The sequence below is a fragment of the Cuculus canorus genome, chromosome 1 (genome assembly GCF_017976375.1).
Source record: "Cuculus canorus isolate bCucCan1 chromosome 1, bCucCan1.pri, whole genome shotgun sequence".
NCBI classification, from domain to species: domain Eukaryota; kingdom Metazoa; phylum Chordata; class Aves; order Cuculiformes; family Cuculidae; genus Cuculus; species Cuculus canorus.
Genome location: NC_071401.1, coordinates 132606280 through 132631856, shown reverse-complemented (window position 1 = coordinate 132631856; position 25577 = coordinate 132606280). Strand labels below are relative to the sequence as shown.

General features: G+C 46.9%; 2 protein-coding genes across 11 annotated transcripts in view; one reads left to right on the top strand and one right to left on the bottom strand.

Annotated features, from left to right (window-relative positions):
• The window catches only part of LOC104060631 (alpha-2-macroglobulin-like protein 1), a 32793-nt gene that overhangs the window by 5682 nt on the left and 1534 nt on the right, over positions 1-25577 (top strand). The window contains exons 7-36 of one of the 3 annotated variants that reach the window (XM_054069326.1): positions 278-362; positions 1682-1793; positions 3947-4061; positions 4483-4592; positions 5570-5737; positions 5962-6192; positions 6855-6918; positions 7275-7420; positions 7693-7842; positions 8082-8234; positions 9156-9240; positions 10045-10159; positions 10835-11060; positions 11186-11312; positions 11870-11991; positions 12450-12504; positions 15519-15602; positions 16578-16754; positions 16886-16967; positions 17742-17898; positions 18138-18212; positions 18519-18681; positions 19091-19305; positions 19437-19652; positions 19765-19889; positions 20203-20293; positions 20787-20855; positions 21169-21271; positions 21404-21445; positions 22160-22259. In XM_054069326.1, coding sequence (XP_053925301.1) covers positions 278-362; positions 1682-1793; positions 3947-4061; positions 4483-4592; positions 5570-5737; positions 5962-6192; positions 6855-6918; positions 7275-7420; positions 7693-7842; positions 8082-8234; positions 9156-9240; positions 10045-10159; positions 10835-11060; positions 11186-11312; positions 11870-11991; positions 12450-12504; positions 15519-15602; positions 16578-16754; positions 16886-16967; positions 17742-17898; positions 18138-18212; positions 18519-18681; positions 19091-19305; positions 19437-19652; positions 19765-19889; positions 20203-20293; positions 20787-20855; positions 21169-21271; positions 21404-21444 — 3662 coding nt within the window. In that variant the 3' untranslated portion in view covers position 21445; positions 22160-22259. Of the gene's footprint in view, positions 1-277; positions 363-1681; positions 1794-3946; positions 4062-4482; positions 4593-5569; positions 5738-5961; positions 6193-6854; positions 6919-7274; positions 7421-7692; positions 7843-8081; positions 8235-9155; positions 9241-10044; positions 10160-10834; positions 11061-11185; positions 11313-11869; positions 11992-12449; positions 12505-15518; positions 15603-16577; positions 16755-16885; positions 16968-17741; positions 17899-18137; positions 18213-18518; positions 18682-19090; positions 19306-19436; positions 19653-19764; positions 19890-20202; positions 20294-20786; positions 20856-21168; positions 21272-21403; positions 21446-22159; positions 22260-25577 lie in introns of those variants that run through there. The other 2 variants (XM_009562442.2, XM_054069333.1) reach the window with 2 other exon arrangements.
• LOC128852443 (alpha-2-macroglobulin-like protein 1) overlaps positions 23038-25577 on the bottom strand; it is a 28051-nt gene continuing 25511 nt past the window's right edge. For 4 of the 8 annotated variants that reach the window (XM_054069210.1, XM_054069239.1, XM_054069221.1 and 1 more), the window contains 3 exons: positions 24703-24805; positions 24004-24045; positions 23040-23176 (listed from right to left, as the gene is read on the bottom strand). In XM_054069210.1, the coding sequence (XP_053925185.1) occupies positions 24005-24045; positions 24703-24805 (144 nt within the window). In that variant the 3' untranslated portion in view covers positions 23040-23176; position 24004. Of the gene's footprint in view, positions 23177-24003; positions 24046-24702; positions 24806-25577 lie in introns of those variants that run through there. The other 4 variants (XM_054069201.1, XM_054069203.1, XM_054069246.1 and 1 more) reach the window with 3 other exon arrangements.

The window sequence follows — 25577 nt, the reverse complement described above, 5'->3', positions numbered from 1 at the left end:
ATTGTGCTGGGGATTCCTGGAGAAGGTGTCTGCTAACAACTAGGCTGGCACAGAATGAGAAAAAAATAAAGACCTCTGGTGAGACTGTTCATATGCTGAGGGGGAAAGTGGGATTCTTTCTTTGGGTTTCCTGTTTTTAATTAATCCTTGCTTTTACCTCAAGAACACGTTCCTTCATGGGACTCCAGCCTTACATGAACACACTTTTCCCTTTTGTGAGCCCATATCTAGGTAGTTTGTTGCCTTTCATGGAGTAACTCTGTGGTTTTTGTTCCAGTGTTGCAAAAGTTTGATGTTTTCTTTGAGGGACCAGCTCAGATTTACGCTTCAGATAAAACTTTCCAACTGCGTGTGTGTGGCAGGTGAGGATGTTCAGGAGAAAGGAAAAAGCTCATCAAAACTCTGTCTCTCCTTCCATACATCTCCTGTCTCTTGAATCCATCAAGAAATGGCTCAAGAAGGGCCAAACAGTCATTCTATTTGAAAAATTCCAAATATTGCAAGAGTCAAACTGATGGGTTCTTGCTTGGGGGAGAGGTACATGAGTGACACTTGGGACAGACCAGCCAACTATAGGGAGACTTGTCCTTGGCAAGTGATACCCTGCTCTGGAAGCTGTGTATGTCCAGCCCTGAAAGACCTAATGTGGGAAAACCCCATATATCTGATATGGGACTGATCTGCTGAGGCAAAGGAGCATGAACTGGTCTTTCTTTAGAAGGTTATGCTGTTCCTTCTTACATACTGCTGAACTTATTACCATCTTAGAAGCAGAAGGTGGTTTCTGTAGTTATGGAGTCATTGCCAAAACTAAGCAGACGAAGATGTGAAGGACAACATGACATGGTATAAGCACAAAGGAGAAATGAGAAGGATGTGGAAACACTTCATAGACAGATAGAGGGGCTGAGCTCCTTTGTATTTGGGACTTATGGTATCTCTTTGCTGCTGACATAATTTCTCATTAACTCGTTTGAAATTAGACCATATATGAAGCTCTAGTAGAAACAGTACAGCACTCTGCATCCCCAGAGGGGTTTGTAAGTACCTTCTTGTTACTTATACTGTCAGGAGCATTGCTTCAAGGGGAAAGCCAGAGAGGAGACAAAGCAGGGAAAAACAGCAAAGTAGGCAGGGGAAACATCTGCACTGACAAAGGCACACTTCTGCTGTATCTTGCAAAAACCAGCAGGACAGGTCTGGAGAGTGAAATAAGAGCCTAGATAAAGAAATAAGCACATAGTGAGGCAGATCTGAGGTTACTCTGCAGCTCTGTTACTGCTATACCATGCACTTGCTGTTGCTGTTTGTAGGGACGCAGGTTTCTGCTGCTTTCACACCTGACATAAAAGCTCTGCTGCATGCTACTCTGTGCTGCATGGACACATCAGCTCAGGTCACCTCTCTGTATCTGCCTGCAGTTTCAGGACAACAAGCATCCAGAAGTGGGAGAGCTTCAGGGATTGTGGGTGCTTTCCTCTCTGTACTTTATTTCTGCCTCTGCTGGATGCAAGACCGTGCTATTGCACTCCCTAAGGTCACGATGTGCTGTATTTCCATTTATGCCAGCCTGCTTACCAGCTGCATTAAGACCTTCATTAAGACCACCTGTGTGTGAAGGCCACTGTGCTTAGGAAAAAAAACACAGTGCTCCGCAACTCCTCTGTTGTTCTCCCTGCAGGTACAGCTACGGGAAAGCAGTGCAAGGGACCATGCGAGTGACTTTATGCCAGAAGTCAAAGAGACGTACCCAAAATGCCAGCAAGGACATCTGTAGGGAATACAGTGGTCTGGTGAGTAAAATCCTGGGAGATACACAGGTAGTGAAGGAGCACCACACAGGACTTCAGTAAAGACTTTGACACAGTCCCACACAACATCCTTCTCTCTAAATTGGAGAGATATGGATTTGATGGGTGGATGGTTCCATGAATAAGAAACTGGTTGGATGGTCGTATTCAAAGAGTAATGGTCAATGGCTCAAAGTCCAGATGGAGATCTGTGACAAGTGGTGTCCCTCAGGGGTCCATACTGGGACCGGTGCTGTTTAATGTCTTTATCAATGATATTGACAGCGAGATTGAGTGCACCCTCAGCAAGTTTGCAGATAACAGCAAGCTGAGTGGTGCAGATGCCACACCAGAAGGACGGGATGTCATCCAGATGGACCTGGACAGACAGGAGAAGCGGGTCTGTGCGAACCTCAGGAGGTTCAACAAGGCCAACTGCAAGGTCCTGCACCTGGGTCGGAGCAATCCCCATTTTTAGTACGTGATGGGAGGTTGACGTGCTTGAGAGCAGCCCTGCAGAGAAGGACTTGGGGTGCTGGTCAATGAGAAGCTTGACATGAGCCGGCAATGTGTACTCGCAGCGCAGAAGGCCAACGGTATCCTGGGATCCATCAAAAGAAGCATGGCCAGCAGGTTGAGGGAGTTGATTCTGCCCCTCTATTCCTCTCTTGTGAGACCTCATCTAGAGTATTGTGTCCAGTCTGGAATCCTCAGCGTAAGAAGGATATGGAGCTGTTGGAACGGGTCCAGAGGAGGGCTACAAAGATGATTGGAGGACTGGAGCACCTTCCATATGAAGACAGGCTGAGAGAGTTGGGGTTGTTCAGCCTGGAGAAGAGAAGGCTCAGAGGAGATCTTATAGCAACCTTCCAGTAGCTGAAATGGGCCTACAAGAAAGCTGGAGAGGGGCTATTCATAAAGGCTTGTGGTGATAGGATGAGGGGGAACGCGTATAAATTGGAGAGGGGCAGATTTAGACTAGGCATTAGGAAGAATTTCTTCACTATGAGAGTGGTGAGACACTGGAACGTGTTGCCAAGGGAGATCATGGATGCCCCATCCCTGGAGGTGTTTAAGGCCAGATTGGATGGGGCCTTGGGCAGCCTCATCTAGTGGGATGTCCCTGCCCATGGCAGGGGGGCTGGAACTAGATGCTCTTAAAGGTCCCTTCCAACCCTAACTATTATATGACTGAGTGCCAATGGCTGAGTAAACAGGATGATCTAGTATATTGGGAAGGTCTGCCAGCCTCTGTAATGTATATGTAGATTAACACGTAATTGATGTTATTCAATTAATTTGACTATTGATTGCCCACACCAGCTGAGAAGCCTTTGTGGCTGGAAGTTCTTCTTTGTAACTTTGCTAATTAATGACAGAGACTAGAAAAGGGGAATTTCACTGAAAAAATTAAGAGTTCTGTTCTTTTCTAGATATTTTTGCCAGAAATTGGTGCAGTCTAAGAAACAATTAATAGAGCTTCCTCAGGTGCAAATTTCTCTGTTAAGATGAACCTATTCTGGAGCTGCAAAAGGACACTAAAGTATTTTGGAGACATGGTTAATTCCATAGCCAAATTAGCTTTTAGACTTTATTTTCTCTTTTTGTGAATTTAAATATTGCATATTTTATGATTTTATGAACTTATATATTATTCATATATTGCATCTTCCATTCCTAACAAAGTATTTCATAGCTGGGCTCTTCCCTTGTAAATATATGATTGAAAATTTTGCATGCCTTATCATTTGCCGTTATGACTTGTTACTGTAGTTGTAATGTTCCAGCTCTGCAAATGATTCGTTACTTTGAATTTTCATTTGTTTCTGCAGTTCTTCTGGCTAGATCTTTTAAAATACTCATGCATTTGTTCTGCGATTCAGTTAGTGCAGTCTTCAGTTTTCAATGAAAGCTGGAAAGTTGCCAACATTGTAACTTTGATAAAACTGTGATGAGTATTTTGGGTTGTATTTCTACAAGATGAATTACACATATTCGTGCATATAAAATAGAAAATACAAAGCTTTAAATGTGAGCCATAACTATATATGAGTCTGGATTATTACTTCTTGCATGATAGAATGACTAATACCTTGTACTTCTGACTCCTTCCCTTCTCTCCAGCCCCAAATAATATCTACCACTTCCTATTGCAGACTGCGAGCAAGGGGTGCTTCACCCCTTCTGTAAGCATGTCAGTCTTCAGCTTGGCTCCCAGCGAGGAAGATGGCAAGCTCTATGCAGAAGCCTCTCTTCTGGAGATGGGCACAGGTACCCAGGGGGCTCAGCAGAGAAGGTGCAGGCACAAGAGGGTCATTTCTGGGGGTCTGAGCGTCAGAGTGGCTACACTTGCCCCTCTCCTCTACCTGGTGCTGGGACTATCACAGGACACGGACTGTAGTTCGGAACTCATTGTGCCTGTGGAAAGCTACTCTGCTAGCAGGAGGCAAATGAGGTGTGGCTGGGAGCATGGTCTATGAGGCCACAAAGGAAGTCCCTTTGAGATGTCTTAACTAAAGACAAAGTTTCCACACGAACAGGACTCCAAATCTTGAAAAGGCACTGGTGTCAGGAAGGAAGTTTGAGATACCTTGCTTAGAATAGGCTAGGAATAACAAACTGAGATTAAACTAGGGTGCAGCAGCCACATCCAATACTGATCCTGCTTCTCTTGCACTCTGTGTTCCAACAGGGGTGCAGATCAACACCTCCAGCCAAATCCTCATCTCCAGGAGAGTTGCAAGGGCTCTGTTTGAGACACCAAATGCATATTACATCCCTGGAGTACCCTACAGGGGAAAGGTGATGTTTTCCCTTGCTTTTTTCCTCTCTATCATTTGCCAAGGAATTTAGTGACCCAACTACTTTCTGTTCTTCAGATAGGGTACTTGGAATCATAGAATCCCTAGGTTAGAAAAGACCTTTGAGATCATGAAGTCCAACTGTATCTGTCTACTACTAATCATATCCCTAAGCACTTAATCTATCTGTCATTTAAATACCTCCAGGGATGGTGACTCTACCACCTCCCTGGGCAGACATTCCTGTGCCTGATAACCCTTCAGTGAAGAATTTTTTCCTAATGTCCAATCTAAAACTACCCTGGTGTAGCTTGAGGCCATTCCCTCTCATCCTATCACCTATCACTTGGGCAAAGAGACCAATACCCACCTGTCTACGACCTCCTTTCAGGTAGTTGTAGACAGCAATAAGGTCTCTCTCAGCCTCCTCTTCTCCAGGCTAAACTACCCCACCTCCCTCAGCTGCTCCTCTTAAGGCTTGTTCTCCAGCCCCTTCACCAGCTTCTTTGGCCTTCTCTGGACATGCTCTAGGATCTCAATGTCTTTCTTGTAGTGAGGGGCCCAAAACTGAACACAGGATTCAAGGTAAATATTTTACCTTGCAATATGTCATGTTACTTGACAGTTCAGCTCCAGTTTCTGCATTTCAAATCCCCTGATGTGTTTACACCTCCAGCTTTTGCTGAGAGCGACGACTAATGTGTCAGCAGGGATGCAAGGATGTCTTGGCTGTTGACTAGGGGATGAGCTCCTCATGCTTTAGCCACATACATGTTTTGGAGTGGACAGGTTTTAATCACCCTCAGCTTAACCGTAGACATAATGAGTTTTATAGGTCTCCTGTTTTCTTGGGGCCAGTTTGAAGTTAAGGCAACCTGCACAGGAGACTCTGTCTTTGTCAGAGGGAGGAAGGTTTGGGATATGACACTGGAAGAAATATCTAACTTTGACTTTTCTGCCTCACCCTATTGTAACCAGATTAATCTTCAGGATCACCATGGAAATGGTATGAAAAACAGAAAAGTTTATCTTGTGATAAAGGTCATGAGGCGTCGGTTTATCAAAACATATATCACAGATAGCAGTGGAACAGCATCATTCAACTTGGACACAACTGCCTGGAACAGCTCATCAGTCTCTTTGGAGGTAAATTCCACCTGTACACACAGGAAAGTGAGAATTCTTGACTCTGCCAGTGCTCCCCAATCCTGCCCTGCCATCTCAGGCTTGGGCTTCCCACACAGCTCTGCCTGTGTAGAGCCAGCAGAAGGCACCAAGGAACGGCCTGTCCCTAAACAAGCTGATGACATCTGGACAAAGCACTGAAGCCTGAAACTCTTGATTTCTGTGTATCTCTTGTTCCCTCTCAGGGAAGGTTTTCACTGGAGGATCTAATGCAGACACCTCGAAAAACTGACATCAGTTACACAAATGCTTACCATCACCTGCAGCCCTTCCATGTCACAACCAAGAGCTTCCTGGACATACACCCACTTGTAGAAAAACTGCCTTGTGGGCTGAGGCAGAATGTCCAAGTGACTTTCACGCTCAGTCGGGATGACCTGGGAGAAGACACAAGCCGTGTTGGCTTTGCATATTATGTGAGTAAGGGTAACAGAGAACCTGGGGGTGAAGGCTGCACTCATGTGACTAGACTCCAATGAAATGTTGAGGGTGTAATTTAGATCATCCCTGGAGGGATGACAGGAAAAACTTTTTCTTGGAGAACTGTTTGAATACCACAGTGCTAACCAATAGAGCTCAGCCTGGCCACACTGTGATCTTGGTATCAGGGCCCCAGTCACCTCCATGGATGGGAGGAGGCTTCTGTCTTTGTAGCCCATCAGCCCCTTAGCCTCTGCGAAGGCTGCAGCAGGAAGTGTCTTGTGTGGAATCTGCTGTCAAACTCTTCTTCCTTTAAAACTGGGTGGGGAATCACTATTTCGCTCTGATTTCTAATGGCTGCTTGGTGGAAATGACTTTTGGTCTGGTCTGGAGACCTGCCTAATAGAGAGGAAATATCTTAGTCGTTTCTTATTTATGTCCAGTGAACCCCCTACCCATCCATTGTCCTACCTGGACAGACTAGACCAGAATCTCACATGTTAAATCTTCTCATCCCACACTGTGATGTCTGCTGGACCTGAGGTGTGGGGGTTGTTTTTCACCCATGATTTATTTCTGAGGTTGCTTAGGAGAGAAAGAAGCACATGGGTCAGTGTGAATGCGCTAGTCTGCTCATCCCATATCCTTCCTCCTGCAGGTCACTGGGAAGGCTGGAATCGTTGTCAGGGGCCAGAGGACTGTCCAGGTTGGGAAGCTGAGCAGTAAGTCTCTAACAGCTGAACAACGGGAAAGAGTTGTGCCTGGTGGGTTTCTAGATCAGACAGTGAAGGCTGGCAGAGTTTCTCCCAAATTCTTTTAGCAGTCAGTGAACAGGAGAGAGGGAAGCTGAGGAAGAAGTTGTGTCAGTTGGAAGAGGCCGAAAAGGCAGAACAAGAGAAACAATGGTAGGAAGAGAGACTAAGAGGACCTGTGTGAAGATGGAGCCCATGAGATTGGGGGATGGAGAGAGAAGGCAGATGGACCAGTAGCAGGAATTGGTTTGACAGAAAAAAAGAAGGAGGGAAGAAGGAGATCTCAGTGAGGCTCTGATGAAAATACTTTGCTTTTCCTTCCTCAGTGTTGAAGGGCTCCTTCTCCATCCCTTTGACCTTCACTGCTGACTTCTCCCCATCACCTTCATTAGTGGTGTATGCCATCTTCCCCAATGGAGGGGTAGCAGCTGACAGCACTCATTTTGATGTTGCCTTGTGCTTTGAAAACCAGGTGAGACTCACTCCTGCAGCTGGGGGAGAGCTGACAAGTAGAAGTCAGCAGGGCAGAGGGATCCTTCAATGAGAGAACTGGGGAGAAGAGAGGAAGGAGTGTTTGCAGCTCAGGGACCAGGAAAGCTTCAGGAGTGACTGCTGTTCATAACAGTCTCTGAGCAGGGAAGACTCCAGCTGGTCTCTCTCTTTCTGGTTGTGCTGTGTGTCTGTCAGCCTCCTCACTCCTCTTTATCTCTTTTTCATATTTCCTTTGTTGGTGTGTTACTCAAGGTCAAGGTAGGATTCCCAGCTAAAGAAGCCTACCCGGGGTCAACAGTGGAACTCGAACTGCAGGCAGCCCCTGGTTCCCTGTGTGCAGTACAGGCAGTGGACCAAAACATGTTCCTCATAAGACCAGAGAGTGAGCTGACAAGTCAAATGGTGAGTGTCTGTGCAACCGGGTTAAAAATCAGAAGTGATGGATGGGCTGGGGGAGGCAGATAGGGGCTGTGGCAAGGGCAGCTGGAGGCTAATGAATGAGGAGGCCTTTGTGTGGAGGAGAAAGCAGGATCTGCTTAGGGAGATGGGGAGGAACAGATATGTATGCTAGGGGAGGGTGTAGTGAAGCATCTGAGTATCTGCTCCTTGCCTGATTCTTCTCTGCCTCTGAGTTTCCCTAGGTCTATGGTTTGTTCCCTGCTGCCTACAGACATGGATACCCTGCCCAAGTAGAAGAGGATTCAGATCACTGTGTTAAGCCACAGTCCACGACATCTCTGCTACGAGGGAAGCCACAGCATTCCTTTCAGTCTGATGTCTTTAACCTCTTCCGGGTAATCACCGTGTGACTTTTCCCAGAGCTGCTGAAATTATGAGTATCTGAGATATCTTTCACCCTAACCTTTGCTGTCTATCTTGATGCAGCAGTGCTGTCTCAAGAGACATACAATCCCATTATGAGTATGAAGATCTGTATTCTCCTCCACAGATGCAGAAAGCAAGATTATGGTATCCTGGACCAGAAAAACCTAGGGATTTGGGCTTAGGAATAAGGTTGTGTGCTGTTTGTCTACAGTATTAGAGGAAAGAGAGACAGGGACTGATCCCAAACATTAGAAGATAGATTGTTGAGAACTTAATTTTTAGCCTGCTCTCTGGCACTGTCTTGAGCTGTTCCCAGGCAGACCTCCTCTAGAAAGGACTAACTTTAAGCAGCATGGGCAGAAGACAGGCAGTGCCATTTTATTGAGCAATAGAGATACATCCCACATCCTAGGAGGCTTTTTCACAACGTAGGGACTGCTCTTGTGTTTGTGGACAGGCCCGTGTTACAGCCCCAAGGGTGGCATGGAGGGTATGCTTCCCATCATACCTCTGCTTGACTTCAGAGGGCAGATTTCATCCAGCTGTTCCCTCCAGTGTGCATGAGGCAATGGGGTAAGACACTGGCACCTCTTGTCTGTACCTTTGCCACTGGAAATGTGTTGAAAAGACCAAGATGTCCCAGCGTCCCCCAGAAGAGAGGGGATGGTTTAGTGACTTTCCTGATAAAAAAATGGGTCAAGGAGGCTGTGCCATTTCCTTTCTCACATTGTGTCTGCTTGGGCAAGTGCTGGTCTCGGCTGCCTGGAAACCAGGTTGTCTTGGTTGTCTTGGCCCCGGTAGTTTTCAGAGTAATTTTGAAGAACAGTGGCTGGACTTCCCTACTCACACATGCTTTTCTGTCTCCCCCATCCTCCTTCTTTTCGTAACAGAACATGGGGCTGAAAATCTTCTCAAACCTCTTAATTAAGAGGCCGTCTCAGTGTCTTCATCATCCTGATAGGAAGCCAACCATAGGTGAGCTGCACTTTTAGCCTACCTGGGACATGATGTCAGCCACACGGAAGAGCCCTCTGGGCTTTGCTGGTGGTGGATATAGGCTCTCTGAAGAGTAGTGGGTGCTGTTGCCACAGCCTAGCTGCCCAGTCCACCAGCCTTGGCAGGAATGACCCAATCACTGTAAAAAGGGCCCTGAATAATGTCACTGCCTGGATATTCCCTGACATTAAAGGATGGCCTTCCCTTTTCTGGCGGAGACAAACCCAAGTGTGGCTCAGGATCTGTTTCCCAGTGACTATACCACAAGCTGTGCTGAGACCTGGCTCCTGTCCACACATGCGTCGGCAGGGACAGTGACTTCCTTCCTCTGTGTCTCAGTTTGCGCTAAATAATCATACTAAGATGGCTTACATGCCTGCTGATACTTAAACCATTGCTTTCAGAGGGCTGTGAGCTTTTTGCAGACAAGGAAACTGTATTGTTGTTCACAGAACAACAGAAGTGTTGGTTAAAATGGCTCTCTGAAAGTCCATAGCCTCTTTAGCACCAGCTTTGGGTCAGGTCAGCAAGGGGTTTCAACTAAGCCAGTCTTGAAAAACTTGCAACAAGCTCACTGCAGGCTAGTTCTCCTGTTATACTCTCTTCTCCCTTCCTGTTTTCTCTCTCCTACCAAATCAGCCCACTCCTTTGAGTTTTGCTCTGCCAGACTCTTCTCATGTCTCTCTGACTACTTGCTTTGCCTGCTGCCCCAGTGCTAGGCTGTCTGTTATTGGTGAGGTTCACCTCTCCCTCTCTAGTGGGACTCCTTATTCTTTTTTTCAGGGGGACCTTTTACAGAAGACCAAAGAATCATTAAGGAACAACCCCAATTTAAAACGTGTGGAAGACTTCACCACTATTTTCCTGAAACTTGGATCTGGAATCTGTTCTATGTTGGGTAAGTGATGCCAGACTTTACAAGTGGAGAGAAGGATGTTTCCTTTGTTACTGAGTCTTGGCTGGATTGCATTTGTGCAGAAGTCCAGACATAGGTTAAGAGAGGTCTGCACGTGAATTTTGTGGCTCTTCCCTGTACTTGTAGTGCATCAAACTGAAGGACTTGTAGGCTTTGAGGTGCAGAACTGAAGCCTACATAGGTTTAGAGAATATCAGTATACTTCAAGGCCAAGCAACCAAGTATCCTTTCTTCACACATTGGGGTGCACTCTACTATCTTCTCAGTATGGTGGGTGTACCAGCTGAATTTGTAGCCCTTGTTGCCACAGTGCTTAGATTAAGGCTGTCAAATCAGCACTTAGGAGGATGTGGTGCTGCTGCTTTCCAGAACGTAATGCTATTTACTGAGTTTACAGAGCTGGAATGCTCGGACAGCGTCCTGCTCAGGAGGAGGGTATAAAGCCATTACTGATGATCTTTAAGCAGGGTTTATGGCTTTAGGGAGCAAATTGCTGAGAACTCCACTGGGAGCAAGTGGAGCAGAAGTAATTTATAATATAGCAAAGGTTGATCCAAGCATGAGGACTTGGATAGCTTCCCTCAACTAGGGCCATGCACCCTTCCCATTGTAGTGGAGTGGGATTAATTCTTTATTTGAATGCTCTCTTTCACTCAGCTCCAATGGCAGCAGGAGTGTCCCAGTCACAGCGCCTGCTGCTGCTGCAGAGTGGAAAGTCAAGACATTCTGCTTGACTGGGAGGCGATTTGGCCTTGCCCCAACCACAAGCCTCAGAACAGTCCAGCCCTACTTTGTGGATGTGACACTGCCATATTCTGTCATCCAAGGAGAGACCTTTGTACTGAAAGCTACTGTCTTCCACTACCTTCAGCAGTGCATACAGGTGTGTGCCTGTGCCACGGGTAACACTGTATGGGAAAAACCTACCACGGCCTCTTCATTTTAGAGCATGTTGCACCATCTCTCCTGAGTTGCCCAGTCACTTATCTACATCTGTCATTCCTTCAGATCTACGTGGCCCTGGCTAGATCCTCAAACTTCCAGGTGGAGCCATGCCGGACCTGTAGGGACAGGGAGTGTCTGTGTGCAGAGGAGTCCAAGACTTTCACGTGGAATGTGACAGCAGTCCAGCTAGGTACAGCAGCAAAAAATGGGAGAGGTGTTGGGGAACCCTAAAACTGAAGTGAGAGGGGGAGTAGGAGGTATAGTGAACCTGGCAGACCTGTGCCTCCTCTGAATTTAAGCATGTGATCCATCGTGTCTGCTTTCTTTCCCTCTCCTTAGACAGGCTTATCAGAGAGAGCAGGGGCTGAATGGATGGCATGGAGAACTCCTGAAAAAGGGCTGTGGGACGAGCTAGGGAGGAATGGGCTGCATGGATGTGGGCGGGGGATCCTTGTATTGCTGGTTCTGTGCTTTTGAGCACAGAGGGCCAAGGGGCTGCTGGACCTTCTGTTGTTACAGTCATGTGTAGTGGAATGAAGTCAGTGTTGGTGAGGCATTGCCTAGTTGCCTTATGCTTTAGGATGTCTGAACAAGCCATCAGTGCTGTCTGATTCGCCTTTACCAGCCAAACCACTGAGGCTAGGAAGACCAGCCACCCACAGCATCTTGGATGACTATCAGTTAAAGCAAATTGACTCCGTTTGGCCACAGGTATAAGAAACAGGCTCTGTTCAATCTGTTTTCTAGGGACTCTGAATATCACAGTGAGGACAGAGGTAATGGACACCATGCCACGGTGTGGGGGGAGGAAGCCCTTGCTAGCTACCGTGAAGCGGACGCATATACTGGTCAAACAATTGATGGTCCGGGTCAGTATGAGAGTAGGCTTGCTTCTGTCTCTGAGTATCCCTGTCCTTGAGGAAAGGGAGGCTGAGATGAGATAAATGCTTTTCTTTCCTCATTTTTTTGGTCAGAATTGGCATACCAAGGCTGTGGCTCAGTTCATTTTGTTCCCTCAGGACCTATCCAGGCCTATTGCTTTCCGATAGTACTCTTTCTTCAGTTGCATTCATATGCCACATCTTTTTTCCCCTCCTATACCTTTCCCTGTTCAATCACCCATCGTACCTGAGCTTTTGTATGAGCTCACTGACCACAGAGCCTGGTTCCTCAGATGCACTCTTGCTCTCCTGAGCAGTGAAGCAGCCAGCTTCAAGTGCAGACCTGCCAGCCCAGAGACTAACCAGACCTGAACTTGGTCTGAAATTTTGCTGCTGTTTGGAAATTTTGTGTGTAATGGTGTTTCTCTTGTCTCATGCCCTGACAGCCAGAAGGTGTGCTAGTGGAGAAGACTTACAGCTCCTTTCTGTGCCCAAGAGGAGGTATGTGAATGCCTGAATGGGTCCTGCAGCCCGAAATAACTAGAGTTGAGAGGAGGACTAAACTGTGGGAGGTCTGATGAAAGAATATTTTCAAATAATTTTACACTTCTATTGGACAGGAATGAATAAGAAATATTACTTCCACATGTGCTGTCCTACTGAATTTGCCACTGATTATAGGTGGCAAAACCCTGCTCTGTATTCTCCTTCCCATACTGCAGCTCCTGGGCGTTTCTGGGGCTTAACAGTCACCAGTGACAGCTGCTCTAATCCCCCTACCCTGTCCCTGTGGCATTGAGAATCTCTCCAGGATGTCCCCTTGGCAAGTGATGACCAACTGCCATTCTTGTGACGCGTAGTGAATTGAATTGTGAAGCTTGGTGAGCCCTCAGCCTGGTCAGCAGCTCTCATCTCTCTTCTGGTATGAAAAGTTGCCAGACAATAGACTTTGGTGTGATAGAGCCCTAGTCCTTATTGGTGACTTCAGCCACCCTGGTATCTGTTGGAGGGGCAACACAGAAGGGCATAAGCAGTCCAGGAGCTTCCTGGGATACATTGATGATATCTCCAAGTGGCAGAAGAGCCAACAAGGAGAGGTGCCTTCACTAACAAGGAGGGTCTTGGGAAGGATGTGAAGCTTAAGGGAAGCCTTGGCTGCGGTGACCATGGAGTGGAGTTCAAGGTCCTTAGGGCAGCAAGAAGGGTATACAGCAAACTCGCTAGCCCGGATCTCAGGAGAGCAGATTTTGGCCTCTTTAGGGATCTGCTTGGTAGGGTACTGTGTGATAAAGCTCCGGAGGAGAGAGGGACCCAAAAAATCTGGTTAATATTCAAGGATCACCTCCTTTAAGCTCAGGAGCAATGCACCCCAACAAAGAGCAAGTGAGGCAAAACCAACCAGGAGACCTGCACTCATGAACAAGAAACTCCTGGACAAACTTAAATACAAGAAGGAAACCTGCAGAGGGTGGAAACAAGAGCTAGTAGCCTTGGAAGAATACAGAGAAATTATCTGATAGCCAGGGATCAGGTCAGGGAAGCTGAAGCCCAGACAGAATTAGCCTGGCCAAGGATGTCAAGGACAACAAGAAAAGCTTCTATAAGCGCATCAGTGATAGAAGGAAGACTAGAGAGAATGTGGGCTCTCTCTGGAAGGAACAGGAACCTGGTTACCCAGAATAATGGAGAAGGCTGAGGTACTCAGTGACTTTTTTGCCTCAGTCTTCACTGGCAAGGCCTCAAGCCACACCGTCCAAGTCACAGAAGGGTAAGGCAGGGACTGGAAAAAAAGAACCATCCACTGTAGGAGAAGATCATCTAACACCATCTAAGGAACCTGAAGGTTCACAGATCCATGGGACCTGTTGAGATGCATCTGTGGGTCCTGAAGGAACTGGTGATTGAATTTACTAAGCCTCTGTTCATCATATTTGAGAAGTGGTGGCAGTCTGATGAAGTTCCCACTGACTGGAAAAGGGGAAACATATCTCCCATTCTTTAGAAGGAAGAAAGAAAAAACTGGAACTACTGGCCCCTCAGTCTCACCTCTGTGCCTGGCAAGATCATGGAGCAGGTCCTCTGGAACCTCTGCTAAGGCACATGGAAAATAAGGAGGTGATTGGTGACAGCCAGCCAATATGGCTTCACAAAGGGCAAATTGTACCTGACAATTTGATGGCTTTGCATAACGGGGCTATGGCGCTGGTGCGTAAGGGAAGAGTAACTGATATCATCTACCTGGACTTGTGCAAAGCATTTGACACTGTCCCACATGACATTCTGGTCTCTGGACTGGAAAGACAGGGATTTGATGAATGGACCACTCAATGGGTAAGTAAGTGTCTGGATGGTTGCACTTGAAGGTGTCCAAATGGAGACTGGTGCTGTGTGGCATTCCACAGGGGTCAGTATCGGAACTGGTATTGTTTAACGTCTTTGTCAGAGATATGAACAGTGGGATTGAGTGCACCCTCAGCAAGTTCACTGATGACGTGAAGCTGTGTGGTGCAGTTGACACACTGGATGGAAGGGGTGCCATCCAGAGTGACCTTGACAGACTTGAGAGGTGGGCCTGTGTGACCATTATGAAGTTCAACAAGGCCAAATGCAAAGTCCTGCACCTGGGTCAGGGCAATCCCAAACATGATTACAGGCTAGGCAGAGAGTGAATTGAGAGGAGTCCTGAAGAGAAGGACTTAAGAGTGCTGATGGATGAGAAACTCAACGTGAGTCAGCAATGTGTGCTTGCAGCCCAGAAAGCCAACTGTGTCCTGGGCTGCATCAGAAGTGTGACCAACAGGTCGAGGGAGGTGATTCTGCCCCTCTGCTCTGCTCCCACTTGGAGTTCTGTGTTCAGTTCTACAGTCCTCAGCACAGGAAGGACATGGATCTGTTAGGGCGAGTCCGGAGGAGGGCCATGAAGATGATCAGAGAGCTGGAGCACTTCCACTATGAGGACAGGCTGAGAGTTTGGCTTGTTGAGCATAGAGAAGAGAAGGCTCCAGGGAGACCTTATAGCAGCCTTCCAGTACTGAAAGGGAGCTACAGGAAGGCTGGGGAGCGGCTCTTTATCAGAGAGCGTAGTGATAGAATGAGAGGTAACAATTTTAAGGTGAAAGAGAGGAGATTTAGATGAAATATTAGGATGAAATTTTTTACTGCAAGGGTGGTGATGCACTGGCCCAGGTTGCCCAGAAAAGTCATGAGTGCCTCATCCCTGAAGGTGTTCAAGACCAGGTTGGAAGGGGCTTTAAGCAACCTGATCCAGTGGGAGGTGTCCCTGTCCATGATAGGGGGATTGAAACTCAATGATCTTTAAAGTCCCTTCCAACCCAAACAATTCCTTGATTTGATGATTCTGTGACCATTCTACGGACCATAAGGAACAACCTGTGTGAACAGGATATGAACAGCATCCCATTTATCTGTGCCAGTTTTGCCCTTCTGGTCAGATGCATTTGGCTTGTTTTTTTATTATTTTTTTTTATGCTACACCTTTATCCTGTCATTATTAGGAAACATGGCTGAAGAACGTGTGTCCCTTCGCCTCCCTGACAATGTAGTAAAGGGATCTGCCAGGGCTTCTGTTTCCATCTTGGGTAAGTGATTTCTATTATTGGCTCACAGACTGCTCTTACAAATGAGCAAGACTTAACTTGGTGATGGTGTCAGGGGATCCATTTGACATGAAACAGCTCAAAAGAGAGAATGCTGTTTCTATTCTCTGCAAGGTTTGCCAACACCAGACTTTCAGGTTTTTGGATTAACACCTAGGCTTTCACAGGAAAAGTAATCTACAGAGGAGAATAATTATATTTTTCTAGATAAGGCTTTGGCGCTGAGACTCTAGGCTGTTATTTTTACTGGGACTATGGGAATTTGGCTAGTTCTGTGTAGATACAATAAGCAAAGTTCATCATTATCTTTTTTCCCTGTTTCCCGGAGAGAGGAAATCCTTCTCAGCATTACAAAGTTGTGAAAGAACAGTTTGGAGAGGCTACTGGGACCAGACATACCTATCATTCAATTCACTTCTTTGCACTGGGCTCATTAGTCCCCATGCCAGAAATGGTCTGAAGCCAGGCCTGGCATAAGTAGCCATGGATACTATGCAACAGAGCCCCAAAGGAGGAAATGAAGTACAGTTTTTTTCTGGCTTGCTGGAGGACACCTTTACACTATCTGACTAGCACCCCTGCTGGCTTACTGGCATTTTGATGCTTGACATATGGCCAGGTAGAACAGGGTTCTACATTTGTCTGTCTGTATGACATACACTGTATGAGCAACTGCAGCTCTGCTTACAGACTTTTACAAATAGTACTTGTTATGGTCGGAGCTCTTCAGACTACAAAAGCTGATAAGGGAAAGTTCCTCAGGGCATCCATACTGTGGTCATCCTGCATCACGATGCCAGACTGGGAAGAGGCAAGACAGTCGCCACTCTCTGTCCTGCACTCTATTTGCTCCTCTTTCCTCCTCTCTCCACTGTTTTTGCTGAGACAAATCACTATTTTCCACTGCCTGGCTGAGAAGTAACTCAATCACACTTAGTTTCTTACACCGTTCCGTAGGTGACCTCATGGGGACAGCACTGCAGAACCTGGACCGTCTAGTGCAGATGCCTCATGGTTGTGGGGAGCAGAACATGGTGCTGTTTGCTCCCATCGTCTATGTGCTGCAGTACCTGGAGAAGACAAGGCAACTGACCCCTGAGATCAAGGAGAGGGCGATGGGATTCCTGCGCAATGGCAAGTACAACAGATCCAGCTTGCTCTTCTACCCTCCCGTGTCTAACCTACCAGCTGCTCCTGCCACTGTTTGTCAGTGTTGGTGTCTCAGTATTACTGTGGTGTATTAATTATTGTTCCAACCTCTGCAGGGTACCAGATGCAGCTTCTTTATAGGCACAGAGATGGGTCCTACAGTTTCTTTGGGCAGCAGGATGGGCAAGGCAACACTTGGTAAGCAATACGAATATCTCTCACTCCTGATTTTTCCTGTCTGAGCCAGAGCAGTTAATGTGCTTGGGAAAGATGATAGGATGTGTGTTCCTTCTTTTGGATGGAGAGCCTAGGAGCTCTTTGGCAAGGAGACGGACTGAGGGACTTGAGCCATGTGAAAAAGCAATGAGACAGGGCAACAGAGTTTCTGTGAAAGTGGAGGGGAGGCTGGAGGTCCCTTTTTGTTTCTATGGTCCTGATGGTGCCCCATGGGCAACAACAGATACTTTGGGCAGTTACTGGAAGTCAAGAGGGGTGCATCCTAACTCGAAGTAGATTAAGGCAGACCAATAAAATATGGTCTCCTCAGGAAGGGTGTTGCTTGGTAGAATTAGAAAGAGCTGCATAGGCCCAGCTTGACCCTGTGTTGTCTCTGCTGGGAAGAATGAAGAAAGGAAGGCAGGAAGAGAATGGAGAATTCAAGATTGCCTACAGGTATTTGAGGAGAGGAAGTGGAACAGGTCAAAGGAGAAGGTGTAAGAGGTCTTTCACCTATGAAACTACTAGGTAAAGCAGAAGTACATGAGTGGTACATTTGTGGAGCCAGGCTGAGTGAGAGGAGCCACTTGGGTCCTGTGGACTATTTCCGCTTTTACCTTGCCTTTCTGTATGAAAGCAACTTTTTTTTTGGCACCCCACTATATCAGTGTTAGTTTCAGGTACAAGCATCAGGAGGCCTTTAACTTCTCTTTGCCTTTTTTTTTGTTTATCTTTCACAAATCATCTTCTTCCTAGGCTGACAGCTTTTGTAGCCAAGAGTTTCAGCAAAGCCAGAAAATACATCTATGTAGATGACAAGAATATTCAGGATGCCCTACACTGGCTAGAGCAAAACCAGCTCCCCAGTGGCTGCTTTACCACCAAAGGGAGCCTCTTTCACTCCTCCTTAAAGGTAAACGAGGACCAAGCCAGGTAGCACAGCTGGGGAATGGTTGGACAGATGTTGTGACAGGAAAAGATTGTGGGATCCCAAAAGATCCTGGAAACTCACTCCTGCAACCCCTGCAGCCAGCCTTAAAGAAAGCAGGATATGGGGCGAGGAACTAAAAAAGAATGCTTTTTCATCTAGGGAATCACTGCTTACTCCCTCCAAACACAGCTTAGAGAGTCAAAGGTGTATTCCCTTCACAGGGCAGTGTGGATGATGAAATCTCCCTGGGGGCATATGTTGCTGCAGCACTGCTGGAGCTGGGTCAGCCGCTGAAGGTGAGCACACTCCCATTCCCTCTTCCTCTCCTTTATGCTCTCATGCCTCAGCACTGCTATGGGGATACATCAGCTCATGATGTTGACATTCTTCAGGCCAGAACAGGTAAAGAGTTGCTGGGAGGGAGCCAGTGTCAGGCCAGACTGTGAAGTGCTGTGTTGCACTGCCTGTTTTCCCAAGAGACCATGTAATTTAATTAATTTCTCTGGAGCTACATCAGGAAGACATAGTTGGCTCCCTGGAATGAGCTCCCCTCTCTCATCTTTTGCCTTTGTCAGAGTCTGACATGTGTTCTCCCAACACAGGGCAGACTTGTGCAGACTACTCTCCGCTGCCTGCAGCAAGCAGTTCACAACATCACCAATATCTACACAGAAGCTGTGCTGGCTTATGCTTTTGCCCTGGCTGGAGACTATGAGACAACCCAGGAGCTGCTATACAAACTGGAGGAACAGGCCATCAAATCAGGTGCTGACTATTGGTTGGGATAATGCTTTTCTATCAATTGCTGGAATCTGGAGTAATGTATGCCCATCTACAGCGGTTAAAAATGACGTATGCATTTGTACATATTCCTTGTATTTGTCCAGTGTGACCTTGTATTTGCTCTGTGTGACCGAAAATACAAAAACTTATTTCACAGACTGTGAGGGTGACTTATCAGAAAGAGCTTTGTCAGTCTGGAGGGTTTCAAGATCCTTTTGAGGAGGGAGGTAGGAATCTGTGATTGAAGACCAGATAGAGCTCTGGAGAAGTAACTGAAGAAAGTGATCCTGGCCTGAGTACAGGGAATGAGCTGAAGGAGCCCTGAAAGCATTCTGTGAACCTCCAGTTATATCCTCTCCAGGTAGTCTGTATGCTTCTCTTCCTTCTACAGGAGGACAAATCCACTGGAGCCCCAAGCCAAGCTCTCTGGATTCCACAGACTTCTGGCCTGATACTCAGTCAGTAGACATAGAGTTGACAGCCTATGTGCTCCTAGCGTACCTCTCTAAGCCACGGGTGCACGCAGGTGACATGATAACTGCAGCTGGTATTGTGGCATGGCTGACCCAGCAGCAGAATGCCTATGGGGGTTTTGCCTCCACCCAGGTAACAAATATCTCCCAATGGACTGATACACTTCTGCACCCGAGGCTGGCAGGGCAAGTCCTCTTGAGGTCTTCCCGTTGGCTTCACTATAGCTGGTGCTTTCAGAGGAGTGACTGTCTCTCCCTCTCTAGGACACAGTTGTTGCCTTGCAAGCCTTAGCAAGATATGCAGCAAGAACATTCAGTGCATCAGGCCAGGCACTTGTAACGGTGAAGTCCCAGAGGAGCATCGGGAAGGCTTTCCAAGTCAACCACCAGAAGCGACTGCTGCTGCAGCAGGCAGAACTGACCGACATCCCAGGGCAGATCCTGGTGCAGGTCCAGGGTAATAGCTGCATCTTCTCTCAGGTGAGGTGGTAGGCTGAGCATGGAATTGAGGAGAGGTGGAGGACTCTGCCTCTTATCCCTGCATGAGATCATGCCTGGCTTGTCTTTTCCCTTCCTGGCTCTCACCCTGCAGACAGTGCTGAGATACCACGAGCCTCCCCCATGGGGTGCTGTAACCTTCACTCTCCGTGTCAACACAGAGCTGACCAACTGTAGCCAGGCCAATGCACGTGTCCTCACTGTCCGCATCCTTACCAGGTGACCCCAAGGACTGTTTCCTCCTCCAGCAAGACCTGCTGTGCTTGGGAACAGCAGCTGGGAATGCAGCAGGGCTGCAATGGAGGGACCTGACACTTGGGGCAGACAGGACTGAGGGCTAATTTGTTGAGTAGAATAGGTAGGGAAGGAAATTGCTGACTACCTCCTGAGAGGGAGCAGTGGCTGCTATGGATGGTCCTGGATGGTCTGCCTGGGTTAGGATCTTGCACAGGGTATGGTGGTGGAGGGAAGTGGGGTTGGGACAGCACTGTTCTCTCAGAGTCAGACCCTCTGACTGTTTTTTCTTCTTCAGCTACATTGGGACCAGAGTTACGTCAAACATGGTCATTGTGGAGCTCTCCTTACTGTCTGGATTTGTCCTGTCTCCTGGCTCTAGGATGCTGGTAAGGATTTTGGAATGAAAAAAAGCAACTTTGGTGAATGGGTCCCCCTGCTTGCTCCTGTTGGGAAACACTCCTTTCAGGCCATGAGGTAATTAAACCAACAACGAAGCCATAAAAATGAAAGACCAAATATTTGCACAGTCCCAAGGCAGGTCTTTAAAAGTAGTCAGTGAGATGACACAACAAGAATCTTTGCTGATGCCTGCCCTTCTTTGTGACCAACATATCAAACCTATGTACTATCCACACAGCCCCTTTTTCCCAGAGTTGGAGATTCCTCTAGCTGAGCAGGGACAGCATAGTTCATCCTCAAGATGATCGCAAGGGCTGTCCAAGAGGTACTACCAAAGAAATAACCAGTAAAACCCTTATGTGTGAGAGAGACACAGAGTCCAGCTCCACAATCCCTTTAATACCACAGTGGGTCCCTCACGTCAGCTAGCCCTAAGGAAAGTGCTCATAAATTTCCATGTGCGATTATTTCTTATTCCAGCTGGAGCGTAAAACCATTGTTAAGAAAATAGAAGTGAAAGCTGATGTGGTCTACATTTATCTGGAGAAGGTAAGTGGGAACAAAAGCATTTGGTTTGGCACAGTGAGAGCAAGAGATGAGACGAGAAGGAGCTGTGTAAGAAGCTCAATGGTGGGCTATGCAAGGTTAAAAAGCACTGGTAGGACAGTGGGCAGAGGAAACCTGCCCATCTTCATTGTCATTGGACTAGTGTTTTCTATTTCTCGCTCATACCCCATTTCTAAAATCCAGAATCAGTAATGGATTAGAAATATTTAGTGCAGGAAAACATTCTAACTAGGGAAGGTGAAGATGTGATGACTTCTTTTTCCCTTTCTTGCTAATTTCTTTCCACCTCCACAAGCTCAACGATGAATCTCAGACTTTCCTTCTGCAACTGGAACAAGTAATTCAGATGAAGAACCTGAAACCAGCCAACATCAAAGTCTACGATTACTACCAGCCAGGTGGGTTGTAGATTCCCTCCTTTTCCCACCCTGAGAACTGGGAACCTAACTCCCAACCCCAAAGTAGATGTTTTGCACTCTCTCTGTGTGCACGGATGTCTCTGTAACCAATTTCCTCATTTCCTTTTGCAGAGGAGCGAGCGTTGGCTAACTACAATGCTGTCTGTAGTTGAGGTAGGCAGCAAGTCCCTATGTGACCCCAACAGTGGCATCAGGAAATGATGGGTCTTGGGTGGGAGAGAATGAAGCAATCAAAAGCGGGAAGTAGGATGGTAATCAGCAGGAAGCATATGTCCATCTAGAAAGTGGAACTGGCAATTGCCTGTGGGTAGGTGTGAAGAGCTAGGATGGGAGCTCTTTTGCAGCCAGGGATGCAGCCTTAAAGCTCTGGTGAAAGGCAGAGACAGGATAGTGTCTCTCAGAATGAGAGTGAGGAAGGAAGGGCCGAGCATCTCATGGAGATAGAATGCAGAGCTTCCGTGGCATCCATGGCTTCTCAGACACAGACATGGCTTCACTCCCTCCACTTCCCACTATATTCATTTCAGGGTAGGAAAGGGGGAGTCAGGGAGCCAAAGGAGAAAGCTGAAGATGGAAAGATGTAATATTTTATTTTGTTGGGTGACATACTCAGCTGCCAGAAGGGGGATGGCTTGTTAGTAGAAGCCTGAAGCCAGAACAGGTCTGGAGAAGTCCCTTCTGGAAGGATAAGACGGTGTATGTACTTTACATGGTACATGCTGCATCCTGACAATACTCCATAGGGAGAGTGCTACCTAGGGACCTTCCTGGAAAGCCACCCCCACTACTAGCCAAGACAAGGCATCTTACACAGCCTGATGGTGGCCATGGAGGGACTGGATCATGCCTTCCTTGTTTGTCTTACAGAGAGGGATAGAGGAGCTCCAAGTTTGTGATAAAAGAGAAGAACTGCCACATCATGACTCCTACCTTTGACCAATATTTCAGGTTGGGCACTGAATGGAAGGAAATGCCCCTGCTGGGGCACAGCCCACATTAAAGTTGAGCCCATGTGTGCCCATCTTGTGCCTGAGTGAGTGGACTGAGGGATCACAGCAGTCCAGCAGTTGTCTGCACTGTGAGGGCCTGGGTTGGGGAGGAGTGTGTTACATATCTGGTACACATCTGGGAAAAAGAATTAAAGTAAGCATGATCCCTGACCTTGCTGACATTCGGCCAGTTGTTGGGCTACAGGCTGAGCCCATGAAGACACCATTTCTACCCTTGCCAATGTACAAACCTTCTAGCTCCTCTATTGCTCTTTCCTCTTGCTTTCCATGGTTTCTCCTAATACTTCCTGCAGCAGGACTTAGGCAGCTTTGGAGAACAAGATGCAACTGATCAAGCTGCGACAGCTCTTCTTTGAAGCAGTTTGTAGACATTAAAGTGGTGCATTGAAACTCTAGCTGTCCCCCCCCGCCCTCAGCAGTACAGCCTTGCCAATTGCTTGTGATAAAGATTTCCAAATGCAATTGTTGGCCAAAGGAACTGTTGAACATACCCTAGCCCTCCATTGTCTTCAGCTACAGCTTGTATGATGGTCACCTCCCACTGGTACCAACTCTACCTTGGTGCTTGCTCTACCTCTTCCTGTGCAAGTCGTCTACTAGAGTGGCAGAGTTTCGCACATGTGCAAGCACACATAAAGCAGAGGTGAAGTACTCTTAAATGCAATTTTCCTAGTCTGGGAGAAAACAAGTAAACCTGAATAATTACTCAATCAGATAGTTCTAGTCTCCTGACTTTTAATAAGACACCAGGCACAGTCTCAGCAGGAAATTTCAAGTATTTTCTCTTTGCTTCTCATCTTCATGTGGTGGCTGTTGGCAGGGATGACAAAGGACTGACGGACAGACACTGCAGAGGATGGGTCTGTCCACGATCCTGTGAAGACAACAAAAGACAAAAAACCCCTTGTTCCTGAAGTATTGAAACTAACCACTGGCAATTCAGGGTTTTTTTTCCACCTCGTGACCAAATGGGACTGCCAAGCCATCAAAGACAGGGCTCTCTCTCACTTTCCGCATATGAAACTTATGGCAGAATCTCCAGTAAGACTATGAGGCTTTTGACAGGCGTCCCACAGATGGTCCATGAAGCAGGTGTTTTTCCTCTGTCTCATGGACTATGGGCAAGGAAGCATGTAAATGCAAGCAAAGTTTAGAACAAGAGCAGACACTGGTCAAGTTCAAGCCTTGCCTTTGCCCAGCCTGGAAAAAGAATGGGAAGGTGCCTATTCCCTCGGATGGATCAGAAACCAGGCTGAGACTGTGAAAGCCTTAGCACTGAAAAGGAGTCAGGCCATGCAGTAAAGGTGAACGTGTCACGTTGCTTGCATGGTGCTGAGGGGCTGCAGAACTGTAGGGAAACTGTGCCAGGAAAAGGAACCATGTTGACTTGAGAAAAGTATATTTGATGCAAAGTGCCAGGACTGGTGGTAGGACTTATGACAGGCAGCCCTTGTTTTCTGTAACATACCTCCAACTCTGTCATGAGCTGGGCACCACAACCTTCCATTTCAGTTCTCCATTTCTCTCAGTTTAACCACTGGGAGACAGGCACTCACCCTTACTTTGCATTGCTAATCACTTCCTGCCCTGAACCTGCAATTTGGCAATATCCTTGTGCAAGGGCTCTTTCCTGCATGTCCTGCCCTCTCTGTACTCTTCAGTACCATGTCTGTGATGACAAAAGAGGTGTTTGGCCCGTACCTCATTCACATGGGGCACTGTAGCTCATCACTGTAGTTTCTTCTGGAAGACAAGAGAAAAGTTCTGGTGAGATACTCTTGCCAAAAATTCCACTAAACAACCCAGCATTGTGCCTGTGTTTCTAGGAGAGGCATTCCCTCAGCTTACAGCTGTGACCCGCTTCACTGTGACACATGAAACCACTGGTATGTGTTAGACACTGTGTGCAGCTAGTCCAGATTCACACAAGTCATCTTGAGTTTGCGGTCTTTTGAAGACATAAGTCCCAAACAGTTCCATTACAGTTACGGATTCCTCATTTTCTGAAGCAATAGCAATTGCTGACACATTTCTAGCTTGTCCTCTGACTAGGAACCCCAGAGAACAGTGGACAAATTGTTTTCCATGTCATTCTTCAAAGGGGGCCCTCACTCTTCTAAGTCATTCCCTCACTATAGTCCCTTTGCATTTGCTGCTTCCCACAAACCGGATGTACAAAAGCACAGCTCTGAGCTCCTTTCTCCCTTCTTGTTGGAAGAGTTAGGCCCTAAGTGGATCTACATGCCAACTTAAAGCTTGTGATTTCTGGGACCAGAGTCCATCACTAGGGAGCTTGTAAGGGGCAGCTAGATAAAAAAGTCAGGGATAGTATTGTCTTAAAACTTGACAACTTCAGAAAATTTCCTTCCAGTGGTACATTTGGGTGGTTTCTGAGCTCACCTGGCATGTAGTAATCGTAGATCTTGATCGTAGCTGGCTTACGATCTGTCACTTGCATGTCCTGCTGCACCAGCAAAGTGTAGGTGTGAGGCTGTCTAGGCAGCTAAGACCAAGAGATGCAATGATTACAGCCAGAACCAAAGCCCTGCAAGACAATCCTTTTCACCTCTCCTTACTCAGGCTCTATGGAGACCTCCCCACTGTAACAGATCTGTTCTGCTTTGCAGTCCATCTCAGAAGTATCTTTTACTTTACATCCTGTGGCCATCTCCCATTTTTGGTCACTAAATTTAACTCAGCTCATGAGAGACATCAAACCCACAGAGTCAATGCGCATTAGGTATCTAAATGTAGCACCAGTGTTCCAAACCAATCCCACATTCGCACCCAGCACTGCTCTGAACTCCTTCAAGCATCTTGCCTTAGTGGCTACTTTCTTATACACAGTTCCCTTATATCAGCTCTTGTTCTCCAGTCTCACACAGGCCTCATCATTAAGCAGAGTAATGCAAGGTGTAAATAGACGTGTGCTGGATGGTAGTAGTTACATGACTTGCTGTTGATTGCGTTCCACCTTGTGCTAACTGGCAGTCAGAGCTGAAATCTTTCTCCATGCTGCCTTTCTGCTCTGTTCTGTAAATGTAATGAAAGCAGCATCTCTGCAAGTCTAATGCATCCACATGACAATAAATCATTTATTATGAAGCTAGCTTAGCTCTTCAACTGGGGATGAAGAATTATAGAAATGTAGAGTTGTTCCTTGGAAATTCTGTGGTTTTTAAATTCATGCCAGGTTTTATTTCTGGTGCTGTTTAGGTATGCACATAGCTAGAGAAAAGCTGGAGTGGTTGTTAATCTGTTGATTAATGAGGCTG